Below are 23,526 nucleotides of genomic sequence, written 5' to 3'. Positions count from 1 at the left end.
GAGACCTGGAGACGGGGCAGGGGGGGTGGGGTGCCTGGATCGACTTTGAGATCATTAATCACCAAGTTAGAAAAACAAGGATGCTGCTAGTCCCAGGGCCACATGTCTGATGCTTTTCTCCCTTCATCTTCTCCAACAACAGGGTCCCCAACCTCTCCCTGAACTCTTCTGCTAATGGGTGGGTCTTGACCCCTGCTGGAGAAGCCTCTTCCACGCTGCACTTTACAGTCACTGTGCCTAAGGGTTGGCTTGCAGGGGGGTCATTGATTAAAAACCTGAAACGTAGAGTTGATGCCAAAGAGATAATGGTACCAAAACAGTGGGAAATCACAGGCTTTAACATCGGTGTGTGGTATATAGTAGGTGCATAATAAATGCTCCGCTTCACTGACTGTTGACCATCACTGGCCACCCCAACAGCCCCTTCGTCTCTGCCCCAGCCCCCAGCCACAATGGCACCAAGCTCTGGCAAGGTCTACACTTGACCTAGGTTCTGTGTGGCCCTGTGTTGGTGGGGCACAAGGTCACCAAGTCAGCCCCTCCCTTCCCTCTCTGCCTGCTGCCACCCCCCAGGGCGGTGCCTCTCACAGAGCCCAGGCCCTCCCCTCCCCCCCCTCCCGCCAGCCGCCAGGCCCTCACACTCACCACAGTGCTGTATTCTACCTCTTCCTGTCTCGGCTGTGTGGGCTCTCCCTGAAGCGTCCTTGCCTGCAGCTCCAGATTCGCATAATAGAGCTCACCTTGCAGAGTATTCTGGGTGGGCAGAAGGTGTGGAGATTTAGCGGGTGTCCATGGAGCCCCTCCATAGTCCAGCTCAGAGGGACCTCTGTTCCTGCCTGCCTGCGGACATCTACCCCTTCTCTCAATGTTCCGGGTGCCCCAGCCCCAGTCTCCCCACCGTGCCTCCCCCATCCCCCCACTCTGGTCCCCTCTGGGCAGTATTTGAATGCCCCCCCCAAGTCAGCATGGACGGACCCTCCATCATTCCACTTTCTATGGGGGATGGGGGTGGGGACAGATTAACCAGAGCTAATTGGCCAGAGACCCAACCACCAGATAGATGTCCCAGAGATCATTCTCCCTGCTCTTGGGCAAGCACCCAACTCCATCCATCAACAATGCACTCAGACCTCCACTGGCCAGTGGGACTGTTGAAGCCCCCAACGTCCTCTGTTCTCTCCGCCAGCCACCCCGGCACACCTTCTGCCTGTGTCTTACCTGACTATGGGTCCGGAGTGGCTTTGGATTCTCACCAGCTAAAGAGAGAAGAGTTAGGAGTCTGATTCCGAGAACAAAACAGGGATAAGGATCCCCTATGATCCAGCTGGAGGAAGGACTTTCCCTAGAGACTTTGATGCTGGGGACCTGTCACTTCAGGATAGGAATTGCAGAGAGAGTGAGTGGGTGAAGAAGGAAATGAAAAATGAATGCATGAGTGGAGGAGAGAATAAATGCACCGGCAGGAAGGCACAGTCTTGGGGAGAGTGGCCACACAAAGCTAGGTCTCGAAACAGTCACTCATAAAGAATGCTCTCAAGTGGGAGTAGCTGGAGAAGGACACCTGTTTACAGGGACCTATCCGCAGGATGAAACAGTTCCAGAGATTTCTTTCACAGCGTCACCAAACTGTAAACTTAAGAATGGTTAAGATGGCTGGGCATCTGGGTGGCTCAGTGGGTTCGGCGTCCGACTTCAGCTCGGGTCATAATCTCACAGTTCGTGAGTTCGAGCCCCGCGTCGGGCTCTCTGTTGACAGCTCGGAGCCCGGAGCCTGCTTCGGATTCTGTGTCTCCCCCTCTCTCTGCCCCTCCCTGCTCTCTCTCTCTCTCTCAAAAGCAAACAAACATTAAAAAAAAATTAATGAAAAAAAAGAACGGCCAAGATGGCAAATTTTACGATACGTGCTTTTTACCCAAATAAACAAATCGCAGATCCACAGGCCCTCCCCTAGACGTGTGGAACCAGAACTTCTGGGGATGGGTTCAGCAATCTGTGTTTTAAGGAGCCCTAAAACATTTTTTTAATTAAAAATAAAAAAGGAACCGTCCTTATGGAGACCTTAGTACTGCATCAAACCATGAGAGGTCACCGGGGTCATCTGCTCTGATTCCCCTGGCTTGGGGGTCTGTCCCTCACACACAGGAGGCCCTGTGGCTCCGGGGAACCACGGTTCAGGGCACACGACCTCTGGCCTGTGGCGTCTTCAGCGTCGCTCTGCAGGAGACCTGCCTCTGAACACGGCTCTGTGCACCCCTGGCCGCTGGAACCCGGAGACCCAGGAGCGGGCCGGCAGTGGGCATTGTGCACACAGCCGGAATGCCTTAGTGTAGCTGCACGGCCAGGCAACCCCAGGGCCCCCCGCACTAGATGCACCAGGGACAGACATTGCACACCCCTCATAGAGCCCCAGAGTCAAAGGTGAGACACCGACATTCAGGAGACACACAGGAGGGAAGTGCTAGCTGAGTGTTCTCGGTTGGCTTAATGGAACACCAACCGGGTGCTCTGAGGAGCAAACACATTCTGTTCCAAATACTGCGTGCAGGCTCCTGCCACCGTCTCTCTCTGTGGGTGACCTGGTGGCTGGTGGAGAAGAGATGGGTGGACATTGCTGGGGATGGAATGTGGCAGTGAGAAAGTTCGGCCAGAGCCAGCTGCACAGGAAGGTGGAACCCAGTCTCTCCTGGTCACGACTGTGTCCCCCAGAGCCCAGCACAGGGCCCGGTGCCACGGTAGGTGCTCCGGACGGCTGTGCTGTGTGCGTGAGCAAGGGAATGAATGAACTCATCATGAGTGGGCGGAGGGGAAGACAGGCTGTGTGTGACAGGCAGGCACCAGGCTGCAGCAGAGCAGCCAAGGACAGTGTGGGGACAGGAGCTGAGACTTGCAGGGATGGGGAGGGAGTGTCCGCATCTTTGAACACAAAGGCCTTTCTCCTGTGACAGAGGGTCCACGAAGCAAGGTGCAATCCCCCACACATCGTTAAACTCTGCAGTAAGAGACTTCTAAAACATTGCACAGCAAGGAAAATGATAATGGTAGGTTAAGTGCAAATATGTGTGTGTGTGCATTGTGTGTATGTGTGTGTGTGTGTAAGAGGGATTGTGGTAGAAGCAAGCCATAAGTAAGAAATCATATCTGCATAAATAAACATTGAGAAGCACGAGAAGGACATGCCCCAAACGTCAGTGCTTGGTTTTCTCCAGGTGCTGGGAGTTTTCTTTCTTATTATATTATTATGGACAGTTTATTTCTTTCTTTGTGCTTTTGCTTATTTTTTTAAATGTTCTACCATAATCTTTAAAAAAAATTTTTTTTAGTGTTTATTTATTTATTTTTGAGAAAGAGAGAAAGAGCACATGCGAGCAGGGGAGGGGGAGAGAGAGAGGGGGACACAGAATCCAAAGCAGGCTCCAGGCTCCGAGCTGTCAGCACAGAGCCCGATGCGGGGCTTGAACTCACGAACTGTGAGATCGTGACCTGAGCCAAAGTCGGACACTTAACGAACTGAGTCACCCAGGCGCCCCTGTTCTCCCACAACCTTATATCCCCATTTTTCAGAAGGGAGGTTCTTGGGGCGCCTGGGTGGCTCAGTTGGTTAAGCATCCGACTACGGCTCAGGTCACGATCTCACAGTTCGTGAGTTTGAGCCCCACATCGGGCTCTCTGCTGTCAGCACAGAGCCCGCTCGGATCTTCTGCCCCCCTCTCTCCACCCCTCCGCTGATTGTGAGAGGGCGTGTGCACTTGCTCACATTCTCTCTGTCTCTCAGAATTAATAAACATTAAAAAAAAAAAAGGGGGAAACTTTCTAGGTGAAAGGGCAGAGAGGGCTGGAACCCACGGGCCTGAGGCTGAGAAAATCCCAGAGGGAGGCCTGGCCTGGGGTGAGGAGGAGGGCACTCAGAAGTGATGTGGGGGAAGCAGAGGGGGAAGGGGAAGTGGTTTTCCTTCCCTGCATCAGGCACACACGTGCTGAGGTCGACTCTTCTCCTAAAGGCCTGACCAAAGGCCTGACCCCCACGGTGGGCCCCCGCCCCGATCCCCAGGATGCACGGGCTCCGGGAGCACCCACTGCCAGTTGTGGGGCATGCACCCCTCCTCCCATAAGGCCGGGCAAGGATTCCCCTTCGAGGCAGCTGCTCATGGAGTCCAGAAGTTTTAGAGCAAAGAAGGCTCACCCTGCAACTCGGGCAGAGACCTGCGCCCCGTGGGTGACAGCTGGGCCTCCAGCCAGCAACAAGGTCACATCTGCATCCTTCTGCTCTTTTTATTGAATTCGCTCATTTAGAGTCAACTGAGCACCTACTTCCTGAGTGCTAGACAGGGTGCTGGGGGTGCCACATGTGTTCTCTCTTTGTGTCTAAGCCCTGAGGAGAGCAAGTGGGCCCCAGGATGCCCGAAGCATCTGAGGTGCCCTCATGGCTCGAGATACTAAACAATACATTAATTCAACAAAAACTGACCGGGTGCCTTCTTGAGTTCCAGTCCCTGATCTTGAAGGAGAAGCACAGGCCGGCGGGAGACAGGCAAGGAAGCAGGCGGGGAGAGTCTGGTGTGAAAAGGGTATGAGGGTGCGTGCACACAGGTGCAGCCAGGAGGGGCCCCCAAGCTGCTTTTGGGGAGCCAGGAGAAGGTCCCAGAGGAAAGGGAGTCTGAGAGCCCCAAAGCCCACCAGGAGCAAGCCAGGGAAAGAGGGCAGCGAGAGGAGGTGCCCCCGGGGCCCAGAGCAAATGCAGAAGCACCCACTGATGTTACCGTTCCCACCGTGTTACAGGAAGTTGGGAACAGCTGTCTTCAAGAGTGTGAGGATGGGCAGGGGCTGGGCGGGACAACACCCTCAAGAGTATGGGAGGTTCCAGAAGGGTATCAGACAGAAGAGGGTGACCGCTTCACGGACAAACTTCTAGGGAGCCCCCTCCACGGCCTGTCTCCGCCATACCAAGGACACCTCCTCTGGGGCCTGGCCTCGAGGGTCACCCAGGACATGTGGTCCAAGGATACACCCCTGATGCCCATTCTGGGGAACAAGGACACAGAGCCTCAAAAATGAGAGGGAGGTGCTTGGGGCCTGCCCACCCACCCCCCACCCAGCAGGGGGCTGACTCACCTTTGACCCGCTTACGAACTATCCTCCAGGCCAGGAACAAGCTTCCCCCCAGCAGAAGCAGCAGAAGCGCCAACAAGGAAAGGAGTACTTGGAGCCTGGGGAGGACACGGCAGTGTTGAGCAGGTGGGAGCTTGCACCTCCCCCCCCACCCCCACTTATTTGCAATCGATAGAAAAGGTCACATTAAAAAAAAAAAAAAGGAGAGGGGCGCCTGGGTGGCTCAATCGGTTGAGTGTCCGACTTTGGCTTAGGTCATGATCTCACAGTTTGTGAGTTCGAGCCCCACATCGGGCTCTGTGCTGACAGCTTGGAGCCTGTTTTGGGTTCTGTGTCTCCCTCTCTCTCTGCTCCTCCCCTGCTTGTGCTCTCTCTCTCTCTCTCTCTCTCAAAAATAAATAAATAAACATTAAAAAAAATTTTTTTTAAGTAGACAGTATATCAGTGTACTTAAGAACGTTCCAGGGGCACTTGGGTGGCTCAGTTGGTGGAGTATCTGACTTGTGCTCAGGTCATGAGCTCACGGTTCCTGCGTTCGAGCCCCACATCCGGCTCGCTGCTGTCAGTGCAGAGACTGCTTCGGATCCTCTGTCCCCCCTCTCTCTCTGTGCCCCCCTCAAAAATGAATAAACGTTTATTTAAAAAAAAAAAAAAAGAACCTTCCAGAAGCTCTTTATTCAGATACAAGAAAATAGAAACATACATTATTTTCCCACTTCTTTCACACAAAGGAGCTGTGATCCAACACTATTTTTGTTACTTAGCAACACGTCTTCGACATCTCTCCACGTCTGTGAATAAAGAAGACCCTTGCTCTTCTCCACCACTGCATAGTATTCCACTGCATGGACAGACCATAATTTATTCAAGTCTTGCTTCTGACTGGCATGTCCCCCAGCCTTTTGCAGTTACAAACATTGCCACAAAAAAAAAAGTCGCCTTGTGGCTCTGCCATTTCACATACGAACAAGCCACAGCAGAGGTCGTGGGAAGCTGACTTCAGGTCCCTCGCTTGCCAGCCTCTTCTTTCCTGTCTAGCTTGCATTCATAATGTTCTAGTCTTTTTCTTTTTTAAAAAAATGTGTATTTACTTTTGAAGGAGAGAGAGACAGTGTGTGAGCAGGGGAGGGGCAGAGAGAGAGGGAGACACAGGATCAGAAGCAGGCTCCAGGCTCCGAGCTGTCAGCACAGAGCCTGACTCGGGGCTCGAACCCATGAGCTGTCAGCACAGAGCCTGACTCAGGGCTCGAACCCATGAGCGGTGAAATCGTGACCTGAGCCGAAGTTGGACACTCAACGGACTGAGCCACCCAGGCACCCCATGTCTTTTTCTTAAAGACGTAAGTCCCCCCACACACACCAAACTGCATAGGCTCCAGGCCTTACAAAACCTAGTTCTGCCTCCTGTGTGTGTATCTGCAGTCAGTTCTGGAAGTGGTGTGTTTAGGACCTGAATTTCACCTTGCCTGATGTTAAGATAGTCACTTGGGTTGATGGAAGGCCTGTGGAAGGGTTTTGGGGGGTCATAGAATACGGAATCTGAATGGGGGCACCTGGCTAACTCAGTCGGTAGAGCATGTGACTTGTTTGTGAGTTCGAGCCCCATTGGGGTATAGAGATTACTTAAAAAAAAAATAAGAAGAATCTGAATGGCCTTTGCCCCTAGCTTGTGGAAGGGAGACTCTAAATCCTAAGGATTTCCCCAATAGTAGGCTAGCTTTTGTTATTGAAGGACCCCTCAGATCACACCTGAGTTTATGCTAAGAGATGAATGGGTCAAGACTGGGGCTGGTCACCAGAAGGCCCACCCCCATGATTATGGAGACTTGGGGCTCTGAGCCAGCCTGAAATTCAGGAAGTAGAGGGGGTCTGGGGATGGAGTTCAATCATGTGGCCAGTGATTCAACCAATCGTGCCTAGGTAATGGCATGTGCCCCGACGTGCCCTGACCCTCCTAGGAGTCAGCAGGGAAGTTCTGTGCCCAGGACCCTCCCAGATCTCACCCCCTGTGTCTCTTCATTGGCTGCTTCTGGCCTTTTTCCTTTATGATAAAACCATACTTGTAAGCACGGGGCTTTCGTGCATTCTGTGAGCTATCTAGCCAATTGTCAAACCCAAAAGAGTCATGGAACCCCCAAATTCATAGCCAGTTGGCCAGAAACGTGATGGCCTGGGGATCCCCAAACTGCTCTGGCATCTGAAGTCAGGCAGTCTTATGGAACTGAGCCCTCAACCCACGGGGTCTGTGCTAACTCCAGGTGGTGAGTGCTGGCATTGAATGGCAGGACGCAAGGTGGAGCCTGGTGAGGGAGTCTGAGATCCTCAGAAGTGGTTTACAACTACACGCGCTTTTCTAAGGAGTCTGTAAGCATTGTCGGAATCTCCTGGGGGGTTGTGACCCCAAAAGACCAAGAATCACAAGTTTAGGGGTGCTTGGGTGATTCAGTCAGTTGAGCGCCCGACTCTTGATCTCGGCTCAGGTCGTGATCTCACGGTTTGTGGGTTTGAGCCCAATGTCGGGCTCTGCGCTGACATGCAAAGCCTGCTTGAAATTCTCTCTCTCTGTCTCTCTCTCTGCCCCTCTTCCCATTCAAAATAAAGAAATAAAGTTTAAAAAAAAAAAGAATCACAGGTTTAGAAGGAGGAACCAAGACTCTGGAGTCACGTAAACCTGGGTGGAAGCCCCCCCGCCCCCCGCCTCCCGTAGCTACGTGACCTGGCAGATCACTTAACCTCCCTGAGCCGTCTGTGCCTATGTAACATGAGGGCGGTGACGGCCCAGGGCCCTAGTGACGTGTAGGGCATTTAGCACATCCCTGGTAGGAGCATCAGCCCTCATTAGAAGTTCCTTTCCTGCCATCCCCACCTCGAGGCTTCCCCTGGCCCTGAGCAACTCCTGAGGCGAGGGCCTACCTCCAGGACAAGGGACAGGGGACAGAGGACCTCACCCCACGCCCTGGCTTTGCTGGAACTCCTCTTGGCTGCTTGCACTGTGGGTGGCTCCCATGGTGATGGGGACAGTGGGTGAGGATGAGGACGGCATGGCCATGATTCCAGCTGTGATTGTTGAGATCTGGGTTACAGTGATGCTTGCGGGTGGGGCAGACGTTGTTGCTGGCGCGGAAACACAAATGAGACCCGGGATATCGCTATCGGACTCTCCCGCTACTTGCCAATACCTTTTTGGTTTGATTTCACACAAAATGCTCACTCAGGGTGGAGGCAGGACCGAGGACCCCCCCGGGGCCACAGTCTTCCTGGGGCCCGGGGCCCGGGGCCCGGGGTACTGTGCGCCCCCAACAGCCCTGATCCCATCCTGTGGAGGAGGGTCAGGGCCCTCCGGAGAGCCCGTAGGTCACCCCTGTGCTCCAGATTCATCCTCCTCTAGCCACAGCCAGACGCTGCCCACCTGGGATCTCTGTCTAAACTCCAAGTCTGACTGCAAGTCTGGCTGGAGGCCCCGCTATGCCCAGCACCTTCACCTTCGCCGTTTGGCCCCACCTGCCTCTCCATTCAGCTCCCACCGTCCTGTAGCATGGCTCCCTCTCTCCTTTGCACACTCTGCCTTCTCAGCTGCCCCTTCCCAAGACTGAGCAGAGGGGCCAGCTTTTCCAGGAAGCCACCCTGACTCTCTTTCTCCACCTACTACCCGCCTCATACACACACACACACACACACACACACACACACACACACACACACAGTTTGCTCCAAGCCTCTGATCTGCTTCCTGCCTCGACTATTCCCGCCTGAGACCCTTCAGGGGCCCTGGTGCTGGCGCTGGGGGAGGGGTGCGTACAACTCACCTGGGATCACAGACACCACAATGTGGACGGCGGGGTCTTGCAAATATCCTCCTAACCAGGACGTATCGATCCCACATCGGTATGTTCCTGCATCATCCTCTGTGAGGTTCTCCAAGGTCACTATGAAGGTGAGGTTTGCAGGATGGTCCCTGATGGATACGCGGCCATTCCTCACTTCTTTGCTTGACCGTTTGGTCTCCACAGTTTTCCAAAAACATGGCTTTTTGCACCAGTATTTGAAATGTGTTCTTAATTGCTCTTCATATGAACACTGCACGATCAGGGAACTCCCCAAGGTGCCCGTCATGGAGGTGGGGCCACTTATAGAGGAACAGCCTGGAAAACACAGCCGAGTGCGGGCCCCTCACCAGATGGGCCTGGGTCAGGGGTGCCCTGGGAGTCACCCCCAAATTTGCCCCATCTCACATTGGCCACCCCCGTCAGCCAGAACCTTCCCTTCCTCTACTTTTCTGTCACTCCCAAGATTTTTATCACAGCAGCCCCTTCTTCCAGACCCCAGCCTCCCTTCTGGCTGCTCATGATCACCAAGTCCTATCCCTGAGAACCCCAGATAAACAAGTGAATCCCCCAACTCCAGAGGTCAGGAGAGGAACACACGCATATACACCCCACCCAGGAGGAAAGAAAGAGTAAAGTCAGAGCAGAAATCAGTGAATTAAGAAACAGGAACACAGTGGAGTTAGCGTATACGTTGGAAACTTGATTTTTCGTATGCAAGATACCAACATTCTAGTGATAGCCAAGTCAAGAAAAATAGGAGACGCACATACACAAGTCATAAGAAAAATAACCAGGGTAGTTTACAAGCCTCTACAAACAAGTCTGTAAACTTAGATAAAACGAATGATTTCTTATGTTTTGGAAAATATTGGCTGGAATGTATTTCTTTTTTTTAATGTTTATTTATTTCTGAGAGAGAGAGACAGAGCATGAGTGGGGGAAGGGCAGAGAGAGAGGGAGACACAGAATCCGAAGCAGGATCCAGGCTCTGAGCTGTCAGCGCACAGCCCAACTCAGGGCTTGAACTCATGCACCCCAGGATCATGGCCTGAGCCAAAGTCAGATGCTTAACCGACTGAGCCACCCAGGTGCCCCTGTTGCTTCTGTTTTTAAAAACACTTTGTGGGGCGCCTGGGTGGCTCAGTCGGCTAAGCGTCCGACTTCAGCTCAGGTCACGATCTTGCAGTTAGTGGGTTCGAGCCCCACGTCGGGTTCTGTGCTGACAGCTCAGAGCCTGGAGCCTGTTTCAGATTCGGTGTCTCCCTCTCTCTCTGACCCTCCCTCGTTCATGCTCTATCTCTCTCTGTCTCAAGAATAAATAAACGTTAAAAAAAAACACTTTGTAACGAGACACAAGCAGACGCCTTCTTCACACTTAATGGGAAACAGTGGACACCTGCCCTCGTCAGAGACAAGTCAAGGATGGTCACTGCATTATTCTGGCTGGACCAGCCTGTGGCCAATGAGAGAAACAAACGGGACAAACGGATATCCAAAAGGAACCACGAGCTCCCACTGCAGGCAGATTCCATGAAAACACAAGGACGCCCCAGAGGGTGATGGACAGAGTAGCCGTGTGAGGGTGACCCGTTGCCAAATTAATACACAAAGGGAAGAGCTTCCCCGTGGCCAACCAGTTAGCAAACGGAGTCAAAGAAAACATGCAATTTGTAATCAAAACGACCAAAAGGATTTTAGGCACCCCAGGGACAGACCTGTCTAGGCGGTGGGTGCCAGTGTGCAGAGAGCTCTGGAGAAGCATGGAAGCCAGATCCCTGGAAACGGGAAGTCCTCTGCTCCCTGGAGAAGCTCTCCTCCCTGTGACTTCTCTGCCCTCCCCTTCCTCCCCACCACCGTCCCCTCCCCTCTGTCCCCATCTCTCTGCCTTGAGGACGCTGAGTCCCTCGCGCTGCCCTGGCTACACACACCTCAGTGCACCCCAGAGGGTGGTGTTCCTGCCAGTCGTCACCCCTCCTCCACACCTGCACAAAACACACCCCCCTCCCCTCGGTGTGCTCAGCCTCAGCCGACCCGCTCTGCTGCCACCTGGTCGCCCCTCCTTCTTCCTGGAATAATCCATCTGAAACTGCCCTCAAAGCCCCTTCTGGGCGCCCCAATGTGGCTCATGGAAGGTCAGGTGAATGCCCTGTCTCACATTTCCAGGGTACGGTCCATCTTACGTGGTGGACACAGGGTGCCCCTCTCCCAGTGCCCCTTCCTGTGCTCCCCTGTCCCCCACAGCCTCCCTCACCGCTGAGCCTCCCCCTCCTCGGGCAGCCCCTCACCTGGGACCCAGAGAAGCAGCAGAGCCAACGGCAGCCACACGGCCTGGTCCGGCCACCTCATCTTCTCCGCACAGACGTCACCCTCGGCAGTGCCAGGCGGCTTCAGGCCCCTTCAAGGAGGAGGGTCAAGTCTCCAAGGTTTCCACTTCTGCTTTTCTTTGCGCCTGCTGCTTCCTTGTTCGGTTTCTTTAGGTTCTGCTCCTAGGGCTGGTCAGAAAATGAAGGGCACAGAGGGAGCACAGCCACCGGGGACGGGGACCGGCTGAGACCCGCTCCCCCCCACCAGAACCATGCACCCTTCTACCCATCCCAGCTGTGCCACAGATGCCACAGATACTTCCAGGGGTGAGACCCCTACTCGCCCACAGTGCCCCAGACCTGAGCCACCCCTCCCATCACACCCCCAAAAGCACAAGGCCAGCTGGGCTCAGAAACTCCTTGCAGGTCCAGGCGAGCACCCAGTGGGGAGGAATCAGGGCCAGCATCCTTCTCCATCCCTGATGAGGCCACCCCAGGGAGCTCCCCTTCCGTGAGCCTGCAGCTCAAGGCCCAGACCCCTAAGCTGGCACAGTGACCTCAGAGTCTCTGAATGGCTCTCAGTCTTAGAAACGTCTCCTCAGGCTGTGACCTTCTTTCCTGTGCAGCCCCTGCTGGTCCCAGCTCAGGGCTGGGCACAGAGTGGGCACTTAGCAAGCTTTCAGGGACCCCTCCTTCCCTGATCCATGTGGAATTCAGACTCTAAATACACACACGCACACACACCTGTATACCCTGTGACAAGTGCCCTCAGCTTACACAGAATGGCCACACGCACATAGGAAGCCAATCCTAATGTGTGACATGTCATCCGATAGCCTGCACTGAGTGCCACCCACAGGGAGCCCTGTGCCATCTCTGGAGTCCCAAGAATGCCCTTCTTTCTCTCCCTGCTCCTTTGGGGATTTTCACTTTCCTCCTCCCTTCTGGCCACAGGAGCACCTTCCCCGGGAAGCTACAAGGAACCAAGGAAACTTGTCCATTCTCCTCTGGAAGCTTCCAAGCACAGAGTTTGGTGGGCATCAGAAGAATGTCTATGGCAATGCAGTCATAGACTAGCTGAAGCTCATGAGGATTCGAGATCAAGGTCTTGAACTGAACATGAAAATGTAGGAGAGGTATACTTGGTGGTTGCCTTGGTCTAATAACCACAAAGTTTCTCCAGAAATGCGTATTTTCCAATTCAACCACCAAAAGACACTGCTACAGTCTTGAATGTCAAGGTTCAGAGGGGGACGCACCAGACTGAGAAGCAGGAGGCCAGGATCTCCCGTGGCTTGTCTGCTTAGCACTGGTACAACCGTTGGTAAAAATCTGTGTCTCCTGCAAAATGTCAATGATCACGGCCAATCTGTGGGGATGAACAGCATAATAATTACAAAAATACTCAAAAGTGAGGTAATAATGTCCTTAGGCCAGTTTTTTTTTTCCCCCGGGGAATACATCTTTACTCTAAAGAAAGGCAGGAGGGGGGTCTCCTGGGTGGCTCGGTTGATGAAGCGTCTTATTAACCTCAGGTAATGATCTCATGGTTTATGGGTTTGAGCCCCGCATCGGGCTCTGTGCTGACAGCTCAGAGCCTGGAGCCTGCTTCGGATTCTGTGTCTCCCTCTCTCTCTGCCCCTCCCCCCCCTGACGCTCACTGTCTCTCTCTCTCTCTCTCTCTCTCTCTCAAAAATACATAAAAACATTTTATTTTTTTTATTTTTTTTTTCAACTTTTATTTATTTTGGGACAGAGAGAGACAGAGCATGAACGGGGGAGGGGCAGAGAGAGAGGGAGACACAGAATCCGAAACAGGTTCCAGGCTCTGAGCTGTCAGCGCAGAGCCCGATGCGGGGCTCGAACTCACGGACCGCGAGATCATGACCTGGCTGAAGTCGGACGCTTAACCGACTGCGCCACCCAGGCGCCCCCATAAAAACATTTTAAAGAAAGGCAGTAGGAAGATGGGATTCAATAGAAAGATGTATGCGTCATGAATAGGCTGTGAGCTATGGAGTGTGATTCTTCTGAGGGGCACAGAGAAACATCGAGACTACTGAAAGAGGAAGGGCAGGGGCCTCGATCCCCGCCACATCCACCTTGCTGGCCCCAACCTGTCCGCAAACGCTAGGGAAGAAACGAAATGATGCAAAATTGCCACGTGATGTTAGAAAATGAGGGAAATGACGCCTTCCCCACCACCAATAACCACTAGCGGACATGATTTAGGGGAAGACCAAGGCTGAGAGCCACAGGCCTGAGCCCCCACCTTCCCAGGCGGGGTCCTGCAGCTGCAGAACCCCTCATCAGCTTCGGAGCCTCTTCCCAGCATGGACACATGCGCTCGGAGGCCAGCGGGGACAGGGGCGGACACTCTCTGGGCAGACACAGTGGCAGCAGCCTCCGCACTGAGTCCTATGAACGGTAGGGGTCCCAGGAAAGATTTGGGGGTGGTTTAGCTGTGGGGCCATTCGGGAGAACTTCCCTTTCTAAGGGGGCACAATCTCAGAGCCGCCCTCTCCCTTGGGCAGTCGGTGGCTCCCCTCAGTCTGCCTCTTCGTCTCCAGAGCTCAAGGCCCACGGGGGTCTCTGGGAGCACCTCGCCCACTGTGGGTACCCCTCAAGGGTGGCCAACAGGCCAAGGGGCTGGGCACCGAGGGCCACACAGCAGTTGGTGGCCACATGACTGGCTGGTAGTAGGAGGGGAGCTGACAGTTGGGCGAGCCTGGAATGAGAGGGGAAAAGAAACCAGCACCTACTATGGGACGAGTGCTTTGTCTCCAGGGGGTCAATGTCTTCGGGATCCCCGAGGCAAACAGACCACTGTGCATGAGAGGCAGTGGGGGCGGGGCGGCCAGGAAGGAGGATGAAGCAAAGGAAACATCTGGTTGCCCAATCTGGCCCGGACTGTTTCTCCGCTGGACTCCCCGAGACTGCCCGCACCCCAGCCTCCTCCTGCCCATCTCAGGGGAAGCTACTCCAGCATGGCTGGACCCTCCAGGGTCCCAGGCAGCTTGACCAACCTATATTCCAGCGCATTCCACAGTCCCAGGGTCGCAGTCCATCACCAGCTGGTCGTGGCCTGTAACACGCTCTCTTGCTTGGCCCCGGGCATGCTGTGGTCTAGACTGAGCGGAAACTGTGGGCGAGCAGAGGAGTGTCAGTGCTGGCCAGAGGCCTGAGAGTGTTCTCTGTCCCCCAGAGGGCTTCCTGGCCACAGAGCCCCTGCTCCATGAGGGTCCTCTGTAGAGAAGGTGCCTGGACCTGTAGAGAATGTCGGCACCTGCAACCTAGGGTTTTGCAGAGCTCAGTGGGAGCATCTACCTGGGGCCTGCTCCTGGCTCTGCCCCGAGGGCAGCCCTGGGGCTCCGCAAAGTCCCAGTCGTAGGGATGGGATCAGCAGCTGCAGGAGGGGACATGGGTCATTCCTTCATCTTCGACCTCCTCCATCGTTCCAGGCTGCAGTCAAGCCATCCCCTCAGAAGACATCCCTGCCTCCTCCAGGCCCCTCTGAGCCCCCTCCTGCATCCCCGGCCCCTGCAAAGTCTGGTTCTGGGTTTGCTCACCCACGCTGGGGTGACACTGAATGCCTCCCTTCTCATGGTAAGACTCCATGGAAGCAGGGCCCCCACAGCCCCAGGTTCATGTGCCCACCATGTTGCCCAGGGAAGGGAAACCAGATCTGGGGACAGATAACAGGGAGGCCAGGGCACCAGGGCCCCTCTCGTCCTCTTGCCAAACTCTATCCTCAGGAAGAAGAAAGGGCTAAAGCTTAAAACGGTGTGAGCATGTGATCATCCATCCAACTGAGCACTTAAGACTTGTGCCCTTACCCTAAACTACTGCTCAACAGAAACTAGGTGCAAGCAGAGGCCAGCAGCCTGCACACCGGGCAGGGAAGACAGGGGCAGCATCCAGGGCTCTGTGACCGTCCTCTGCCAACCCCCCCCAGGGACACACAAAGGTGGCGGGTGGGTGGGGGCAGCCTCCCCCAGCACCGGCCTCGTGTGTCTCCTGAATCACAGCTGATAACCTGGGAGGTGGGTGCAACAACCCCAAGCTCTGTGGGCCATACTACACCTGTCGAGTGGGTAACTGCTCGGGGCAGGGGGAGAGTGAGTTCTAGAAGGCAGTGGAAGGCACCAAACTGCTGACCCAGGAGTGTAATGGGGAAGAGGATGTTGGGCCCCCGAGTCCTCACTCCCCCGGCCTCCCCCGTACCCATCACCACCTTCTGCCTCTTCCTCCTTCCTCTCCCAAGAGCAGCCCCAGGCCTCTTTCCATGTGGAATGACACCAGGCGAACCTAAAACAGTCTCTGGGGGCTCTTGCCCCTGCGCTGACAGGGGGTGGGTGGGGGGTGGGATGAACCTGCAAACCATCCATTCAGAAACTTCTAAAATTGGATGGGGGGGGGGCACATTTGGCCTCGAGCTTGAATATCTGAGTGTCTGACACTCTGGGAATAACCCCAACTCAGGAAGGTCAGGCGCTTCCTCAAACACACGCACACACACCCCTGTAACCACCTTGACCGCTCCACTCCCCCCACCCCACCGCTGCCGCCCAGCTCATCTGTCCGTCACACAGCAGCCTTCCCACAGGCATTTCCGGAAGCTGGCAGAATGTGTGTGTTTCAAAGGGCCACCTCAGGCCAGCCCAGAGCTCATGGCACCTTGCCGTGGGTGAGCGCGAGCTATAGACACGGCCACGCCTGTTCTGACACAGCGGGTGAGTGTTACACGCGCCGCCCGTCCGCAGAGGTGAAGCCAAATGTGTTGCCTCAACTTGCCTGCATCTCGTGTGTTCTTTTTAATTTCTTTCAGGTTTTCTGTGCCTCCCTGAGAGCCAGAGAGGTCTGGCCGTTTCCATTTTCTGAGTCACTTAGTATATTACAAAATGAAGAGAGTCCAAAAGAGGATTAAAGAAAATTAGACATTTAACAATTCGAGGCTTTTGACACGCAGCACACGCACATGCACACGCGCACACACACGCGGCAAGAAATTGAACTGTTCCTCAATTATGAGGTTTATAAAAATATTAACTCACAGTGTGGACTGGCGGTGGGACCCAGGTGCAGAGCAATGGGAACGATACCTTCTCTCCTTCCCAGCAGGGGATGTCCCATAAACTGTGACTTTAAGAACCAACTCACTTAGCTTGAGCCCCGCTTCAGGTGAACCCCACTTCTCTCCCTCTCCCTCTGTTTCTCTGCTCCTCACTCACTTGTGCCCTCTCTTTCTCAAAAAAGAAGAAGAAGAAGAAGAAGAAGAAGAAGAAGAAGAAGAAGAAGAATTGACCATATAGAACTTCAGGGCTCCTGGGTGGCTCAGTCAGTTGAGTGTCCAACTTCGGCTCAGGTCATGATCCCACGGTGTGTGGGTTTAAGCCCCGTGTGGGTCTTTGTACTAAAAGCATGAAGCCTGCCTCGGATTCTCTGTCTCCCTCTCTTTCTGCCCCTTTCTTACTCACACATACTCTCTCTCTCTCTCTCTCTCTCTCTCTCTCAAAAATGAATAACCGTTTAAAAATTTTTTTGAAAGGAACCAACTCACTTAGGAATAATGTCAATCCTATCCAGATGGCCAACAGGCACATGAAAAGATGCTCAACATCGCTCCTCATCAGGGAAATACAAATCAAAACCACACTCAGATATCACCTCACACCAGTCAGAGTGGCTAAAATAAACAAATCAGGAGACTATAGATGCTGGAGAGGATGTGGAGAAACGGGAACCCTCTCGCACTGTTGGTGGGAATGCAAACTGGTGCAGCTGCTCTGGAAAACAGTGTGGAGGTTCCTCAAAAAATTAAAATAGATCTAACCTATGACCCAGCAATAGCACTGCTAGGAATTTACCCAAGGGATACAGGAGTGCTGATGCACAGGGGCACTTGTACTCCAATGTTTACAGCAGCACTTTCAACAATAGCCCAATTATGGAAAGAGCCTAAATGTCCATCAACTGATGAATGGATAAAGAAATTGTGTGTGGTTTATATACACAATGAAATACTACTTGGCAATGAGAAAGAATGAAATCTGGCCTTTTATAGCAATGTGGATGGAACTGGAGAGTGTTCTGCTAAGTGAAATAAGTCATACAGAGAAAGACAGATACCATATGTTTTCACTCTTACGTGGATCCTGAGAAACTTAGCAGAAGACCATGGGGGAGGGGAAGGGGGAAAAATTATAGAGAGGGAAGGAGGCAAACCAGGAGGAGTCTTAAAACTGAGAATAAACTGAGGGTTGATGGGGGTTGGGAGGGAGGGGTGGGTGGGTGATGGGTATTGAGGAGGGCACCTGTTGGGATGAACACTGGGTGTTGTATGGAAACCAATTTGACAATAAATTTCCTATTAAAAAAAAAGGAATAATGTCAATCCTAAGTTTGAAGAAATGCTCTAACAAAATTGGGTTCTGGTAATGGTCGTACAACTGTAAATTTACTAATAATTATTGAAGCACACATATAAAATGAGTAAATGTTACAGCATGACACCTAAATTTTTAAAAAACAAATTTAAAGCCCGTTGTGGCTATGAGCCTACAGGCCTTCTGTCCAACACCTCCCCACCCCCATCTTGACCTGTGTATGTCCTTCTTCTTGATTTTTTATTCCCTCATCTGCCCCAATCTCCCTCAGATCCTTCCTGGCGCTGATCAGATGTTAGCATTTCAAAGAGCTGGTTCCCTCCTTCCTGTAAAGTGAAAGGAAACAGGGAAGGCTGTTAACGAATCAAGTACCAAAGTAGCTAAAAACTTCCAGAAGAGGGAGTGGGTGTCTCTATCTCTCCCAAGGAAGCGAGGAACCACGTGGAGTAGTGGCCGGGCCCCTTGTCAGCAGTGCTGAAGGCAAGATCCGCTGCCCTGGCCTGGCCTCTGGTGTGCCCAACTCATTCCCATCCGGCTCCATTGCACCCTGAATCCCGACACCTTCCATGCTTCCACTCCTGACTGCACCCACCTCCCCACCCCCCCGCCACTGGCTGCACCTTGGCTCTATCCCAGTCTGGCCCTGCCTGTCTGTTCTATCTCTGGTTGGCCCCTGGGGACACATGAGGGCCCTAGAGAATGAGGTAGTGGGGCAGGGAGTGAGCACGGGCTGGAGTAGGTCCGATGGCCAAACCTGGCCTTAGAGCAGGCAGGCTGTTGGACCAGGGAAGTCAAACAGTCCTGGTCCTAATTCCCAAGGTGGCTGGAACTAGGGAACACAAATCAGGCAGCGGGTCCCAGCAGGCCAGAGGCAGTGCAATCTGCTTCCAATAGAGAAGTTGCTCTCCCTAGAACCCAGGTAAATTCAGAACTGACCGGCCGGGCAGCCCTTATCGCCACCCAGGGGTGGTGGTCAGAACTGCCGGCTTTCTTGGACGGTAACGTTGTTCCTATCTCTGCAAATCAGGAAGTGGAGAGGTTTCCGTACACACATCCAGGCGTGTGGCATTGATCCTTCCAGATCCTTCAGCCAATAGACCAGGAGCGAGGGGAAGGCTCCAGCCCTTTGGAAAGAAAGTGTGGGGGCTTCTGAGAAGCGGGGGGTCCCTCTGTGGTGGAGGAGGGACAGGGGAAGGGAGGAGGGGGAGAAGTATGGAGAAGGGAACAGAGAGCCCAGCTCTCAGACCAGGCCGCACAGGAGGACTGGCGGATGCTGGAACTCAGGCTCTGGGGTCTCTTGGGTGCCTGGTTCCCAGCCAGTGAGACCCAGGGGACGCTCAGATGCCCAACCAGATGGTCAGCTGAGGCTCAACTGGGACTTCCCAGCTGCCTGTTAGGTTGAGTAGGCTGGTTATAGAAGAGGGGCAGGGCTGAGGCTGCAGGTGGGGGAGGGCAGCAGCCTCACCTCTGGGACTGAGAAGGCAGAGGCCAGAATGCATCAACCTCCCTGCCCTCTACCGTAAAGCTCTGGGGTCAAGGCCCACGTACCCTAAGGCTCCCTGCTGACAGGAACTCCCTTCTGAATGTGTGTTTTGGCCACAGTTGAGGAAGAGACCCACGATGAGACCTTCAGTGCTGCGGAGTTTCCAGCTCTAGAAAATAGGAAGCTTGGCTTTTGCGGTGGGTGGCTTCAGGGGTCCGAGTACATGAGCCTGTCTGTGCAGGGAGGGGATGGGATGTGGAAGAAACAGCGCTTGGGGAGCCCGTCAGTGAAGCAGAAAGAGGTGTAATGCTGAGACAGCTTTCCAGCCCTACGGACCGCATTGGTTTATGCAAAAGCTGGGGTTCTCAACCATGGATGAACATCAGACTCACCTGGGGAGCTTTTTAAAAAAATACCCATGCCCGGGCCACCTTTCCAATCTCCTTCCCCTTTTCCCCACCCAGGTGCACCTTGAGGTTCTGACTCAGTTGATTTGAGCGGAGCCCTGGGACTGCCCGCACGCGCTGAGGAAGAGGGAGGGTGCGGGAGGTGGGATGCTGCAGGACAGAGCAAGAAGTTTAAGACAAACCCTGGACACACCCAGGAGCAGCATTGTAACACAGAAATCAGCTGAGCATTTGATTTCAGGGAGCCACTCTCTAACCCCTGCATCACCAAAACTCTCTCCACAGACAGGGCGTTTGCACAAGGGAACTCGACATAACAACAAAGCCCCAAGGCTGTGGGATCTGGTGTCCCAGCCCCAACCCTTCCGCAAGATCAGACCCATAGAGTTGGCTCTGAAAGTAAATGGATGCTGACCAACAGTGACGACGAGCAGGACTCTGGGTCTCACGGCCTGACTTTGACTCTCAGTCCTGCCACAGACAAGCTGTGTGATCTTGGCTGAGTTATTAACCTCTCTGAGCCTCAGCTTGTCCACCTGTATGTAAGACGGGGACAATGATGGCACTACTCCCCAGTGTCCACGCTCCATAAAGTTTTGAGGTTGCTGTCTACACTGGCTTTATCACATCACCATCATCCTGCTGTGTTGGGGAGGGGGGCGGGGGGGAGTGAAGTGAGCCTCAGCCTGTGCCTCTTCCTTAATATCCAAAGCCAACAGAACAGCCTTCCTGGTCCTCACTCTTCTACAGAGGGCTAGGACATGTCCCTTCAGGTTGACTGTTCCAGCCAAGATCTGAGACACCGCCATGGTTCTGAATCCACCAGAGGGCACTCTATACCCAGTTTATTGGTTTATTTGACAGCTACTTAAGGACTACCTACATTGTGCAAAGCGCTGGTCCCCCGAAAATAGGGACAAGAAGATAAAACCATGATAATTCTCCTTTCTGGGGAGTTCAGAGTTTGGTGGGTAGCACATAAAAAAAGACAGGAAAACAAAGAATTGCCTTAAAAGGTAGAAGTGATACTCAAGTCAAGGCAAAAATCCCAGTGGCCAGGGTGGGAAAGGGCCTCTCCTCTCCCTTCTATCAGACACAAGAAACAGTGCAGACAAGTGGCCTGGGGGTCCTGGATCCCAGCTCTGTGACCCTGCCCACATCAGTCAGTCCCGTTTGATTTCTGTCCTCCAAGAATTCTGGGAGAAGGATGAAGAGTCCTTGAAAATTCCAGAAGGATGCCCAGCCTGGCCCCAAAGAGAGCCTCAGTCCATGGGACAACAGACCTTAGGTCATCTGGCTCTTCCCCTTTCTACCTCACACACCCTGCCCCCCAAGGCAGTCCCCACCAGGTGATTGCAAGTTTCCCCACACTGTGGGCCAGTCACCCAGCTGTCCCAACGCTCCCAAGCAGCCTTCACAGGACCCTCAGGGGAGTCAGGAGTGGGGACAGTATATAGCTTATCTGGGTTTCCACCACAGGGCCCCAGGTTTGATTAACTGTCACAGCCACTGGGGTCCCAGTTAGGAATACAGATTTCTGGGGCTCATCTCAGACCTCCTGCATCCAGATTCTCCAAGGCTGGGACTGGGAATCTGTCATTTCAACAAGCTGCCCAAGATGATACCTACAATCAAACAAGATTAGGAAGCTCTACCATGCAGAATTGGGGATGCTTGGGATTCTACTTGTGCTCAGAGGCGGGGGATAGGCTAAGCTAGATTAGGACAGGACAGGACAGGACAGGACTGTGCCTTGCACTTCCCAGCCAACTCCATAATATTTGCTGAATGACATAAGCCAGTGCAAGTGGACTTAAAGAGCTCTCTGGCATGAACGTGTGCAGGGTACAGAGACAGGAAGCCCTACAGCTTCCCCCAGACAGCCTCTGGATTTCCCTTGGCTCCTGGAAGAGGTCGGGGACATGTCCCATCCAGAAGGAGGGCCTTGGAGTCCTGGTGAAGAGTTCCCTGCTGCACTCACTGTGCCTCTACATCCTTGAGCATCAGAAGTATTTGTTAAAGCATCGTGTGAGCAACAGAAAAGTATCTAATGGTTGTGGCAGTCCAGATCCTTTCAAAGCTGTGTTACAAATAGTTCAGGGAAAATTTTTAAAGAAGGAGAGAAAGAAGGAAAGAAAGAAAGAAAGAAAAAGAAAGAAAGAAAGAAAGAAAGAGGGAGGGAGGGAGGGAGGGAGGGAGGGAGGAAGGAAGGAAGGAGGAAAGAAAGAGAGAGGGAGGAAAGAAGGAAGGAAGGGGTGTCTGAATGACTCAGTTCAGCTTCCAACTCTTGGTTTTGGCTCAGGTCATGATCTTGTAGTTTCTTGAGTTTGAGCTCCCTCCCCCCCACCCCCACCTTGGGCTCTGGGCTGGCAGCATGGAGCCTGCTTGAGATTCTCACTCTCCCTCTCTCTCTCTCTGCCCCTCCCCCACTCACATGCGCTTTCTCTCTCTCTCTCTTTCAAAACCAATTAATTTTTTAAACTTTTTTTTTTAAATTAAAAGAAAAAAAAAAAAGAATAGTTCCAGCACAGGATGGGATGGCTCAGGCCACCTTTGTGTCACGGATGAGGTTGTGGCCAGCAGGATCCTGGTTTACAGCCTGGCAGTTCCCCCTGTCGCTGACTGTGCGTTGGGAGAAGGGACTGGGAGACCCCAGTGAAGGAGAAGTAAAGCCCAGGAGAGAAGGCGGAGATGACGAGGTTAAGGCCTCTCTAAGGATTTCAAGATTTAAAATCTGCACGCGGAGGAAGGTCCTAAAGGAATGACCCTCAGAAAGATAAAACACAGGGAAGAAACAACAACAACAACAACAACAAAAAAGATAAAACGCAGAACTTCTAGGATTAGTGTCAAGATTCTTCCAAGAAGCCCTGACTCTGTCCCCAGGTCCCCCGCTCCTGGCCGGCCAAAGGGTGGTCAGAAAACCTTCCCTGGTCATAGTTGGGACAGCCGAGGCAGGATGGCCACCTGAAAAGGCATTTCCTTGGCGTCCAGTACCCGGGAATGCCGGGGTGGGGGACCTCCCTCCCACCCTGCAAGGCTGAACTTCCTTGAGGACCCCGATGAGCCAGAAACCAGTCAGGAGGACTAGCTGTCCCTCTTGCCCTCCAGTGGGAACACGACACTGCATTTGGGTGTTACCTCCGGCTCGTGTGTCTTAGGAAGACGGGATTCTCCAACCTCCTCCCAGGTGGTCTTGGGCCCAGACCGGCTGGTGCTGCTCACTCCTGGGGGTGGCTGAGGCAGCGGTGTCTCTGTGCCCCGAGGTGGGCAGGTGCCCATGGCTTTTATGGCTTCCCTAGGGGACGACTGTGGGCCCATGGTGACATCCAATCACAGCTCTGTTGCCTCATCTGGGATGCTGGGGGACAGATGCTTTTATTGAAACATTAAAGACAAGAAAGCACACTGTCTAAACAGAGGGACTTCACTCTCCCCGTTTGCTCCTTGCCCGCCCACGCTTGACCCAGATCTGTAGCCCATATCTGGGAAGGGGGCACACGGATCTCAATGTTCTTGGCCCATGGACAACAGATAGTTGTCGCCGCTTATTAATGCCATCTGCTTTCCTAGGGGTGGGGAAGAATCTCAACCTGGTGCCAGGGAGACTCAGCCCCCGTGTGGGGGTGCCCCATCATCCGCCCAAGAGAGCCAAGACTGCGTTTGTGAATGATACGCTCCACGGCCTCTCCCCAGGGCCCTCTGCATTCCTCAAGTGGCCTTGGTTACTGTCTGCGCTGACAGGCCCACCCCCTTCCCACCTCGCCCAAGAACCCCTGGCTGTTAGGGGCCGAATTCCCTCCCAACCCCATTCCCTATGGTGAAGTCCTAGTACCTCAGAATGGGACCTGATTTGGAGATGGGGGTCTTTACAGGAATAAGGTACAGTGAGGTCATTAGGGCAGGACTTAATCCAGTATGACTGGTGTCCTTATAAAAAGGGGACATTTGGACACGGAGACACACATAGAGGAAAGATAACGTGAAGAGCCACAGGGACAAGATGGCCATCTG

At 53.5% G+C, this 23,526-nt stretch overlaps 1 protein-coding gene across 6 annotated transcripts in view; it reads right to left on the bottom strand.

The window, feature by feature from the left end:
* Positions 1 to 22,926, bottom strand: part of LOC106984300 (CMRF35-like molecule 8) — a 36,008-nt gene extending 13,082 nt beyond the window's left edge. Inside the window, exons 1-9 of one of the 6 annotated variants that reach the window (XR_008294430.1) lie at positions 22,654 to 22,873; positions 14,263 to 14,378; positions 11,219 to 12,605; positions 8,913 to 9,248; positions 8,055 to 8,220; positions 5,110 to 5,204; positions 1,219 to 1,256; positions 646 to 753; positions 63 to 275 (exon numbers count right to left, since the gene is read on the bottom strand). Coding sequence is in view for 5 of the 6 variants with exons in the window: in XM_053212785.1 (XP_053068760.1) it covers positions 646 to 753; positions 1,219 to 1,256; positions 5,110 to 5,204; positions 8,055 to 8,220; positions 8,913 to 9,248; positions 11,219 to 11,279 (804 nt within the window). In the remaining variant the exon portion in view is untranslated. Of the gene's footprint in view, positions 1 to 62; positions 276 to 645; positions 754 to 1,218; positions 1,257 to 5,109; positions 5,205 to 8,054; positions 8,286 to 8,912; positions 9,249 to 11,218; positions 12,606 to 14,262; positions 14,379 to 22,653 lie in introns of those variants that run through there. The other 5 variants (XM_053212785.1, XM_027048045.2, XM_053212786.1 and 2 more) reach the window with 5 other exon arrangements.
* Between the last annotated feature and the right edge of the window lie 600 nt (positions 22,927 to 23,526).

The sequence above is a fragment of the Acinonyx jubatus genome, chromosome E1 (genome assembly GCF_027475565.1).
Source record: "Acinonyx jubatus isolate Ajub_Pintada_27869175 chromosome E1, VMU_Ajub_asm_v1.0, whole genome shotgun sequence".
NCBI lineage: Eukaryota > Metazoa > Chordata > Mammalia > Carnivora > Felidae > Acinonyx > Acinonyx jubatus.
The sequence above is the reverse complement of the archived record's forward strand: the minus strand, read 5'-3'. Positions and strand labels throughout refer to the sequence as shown.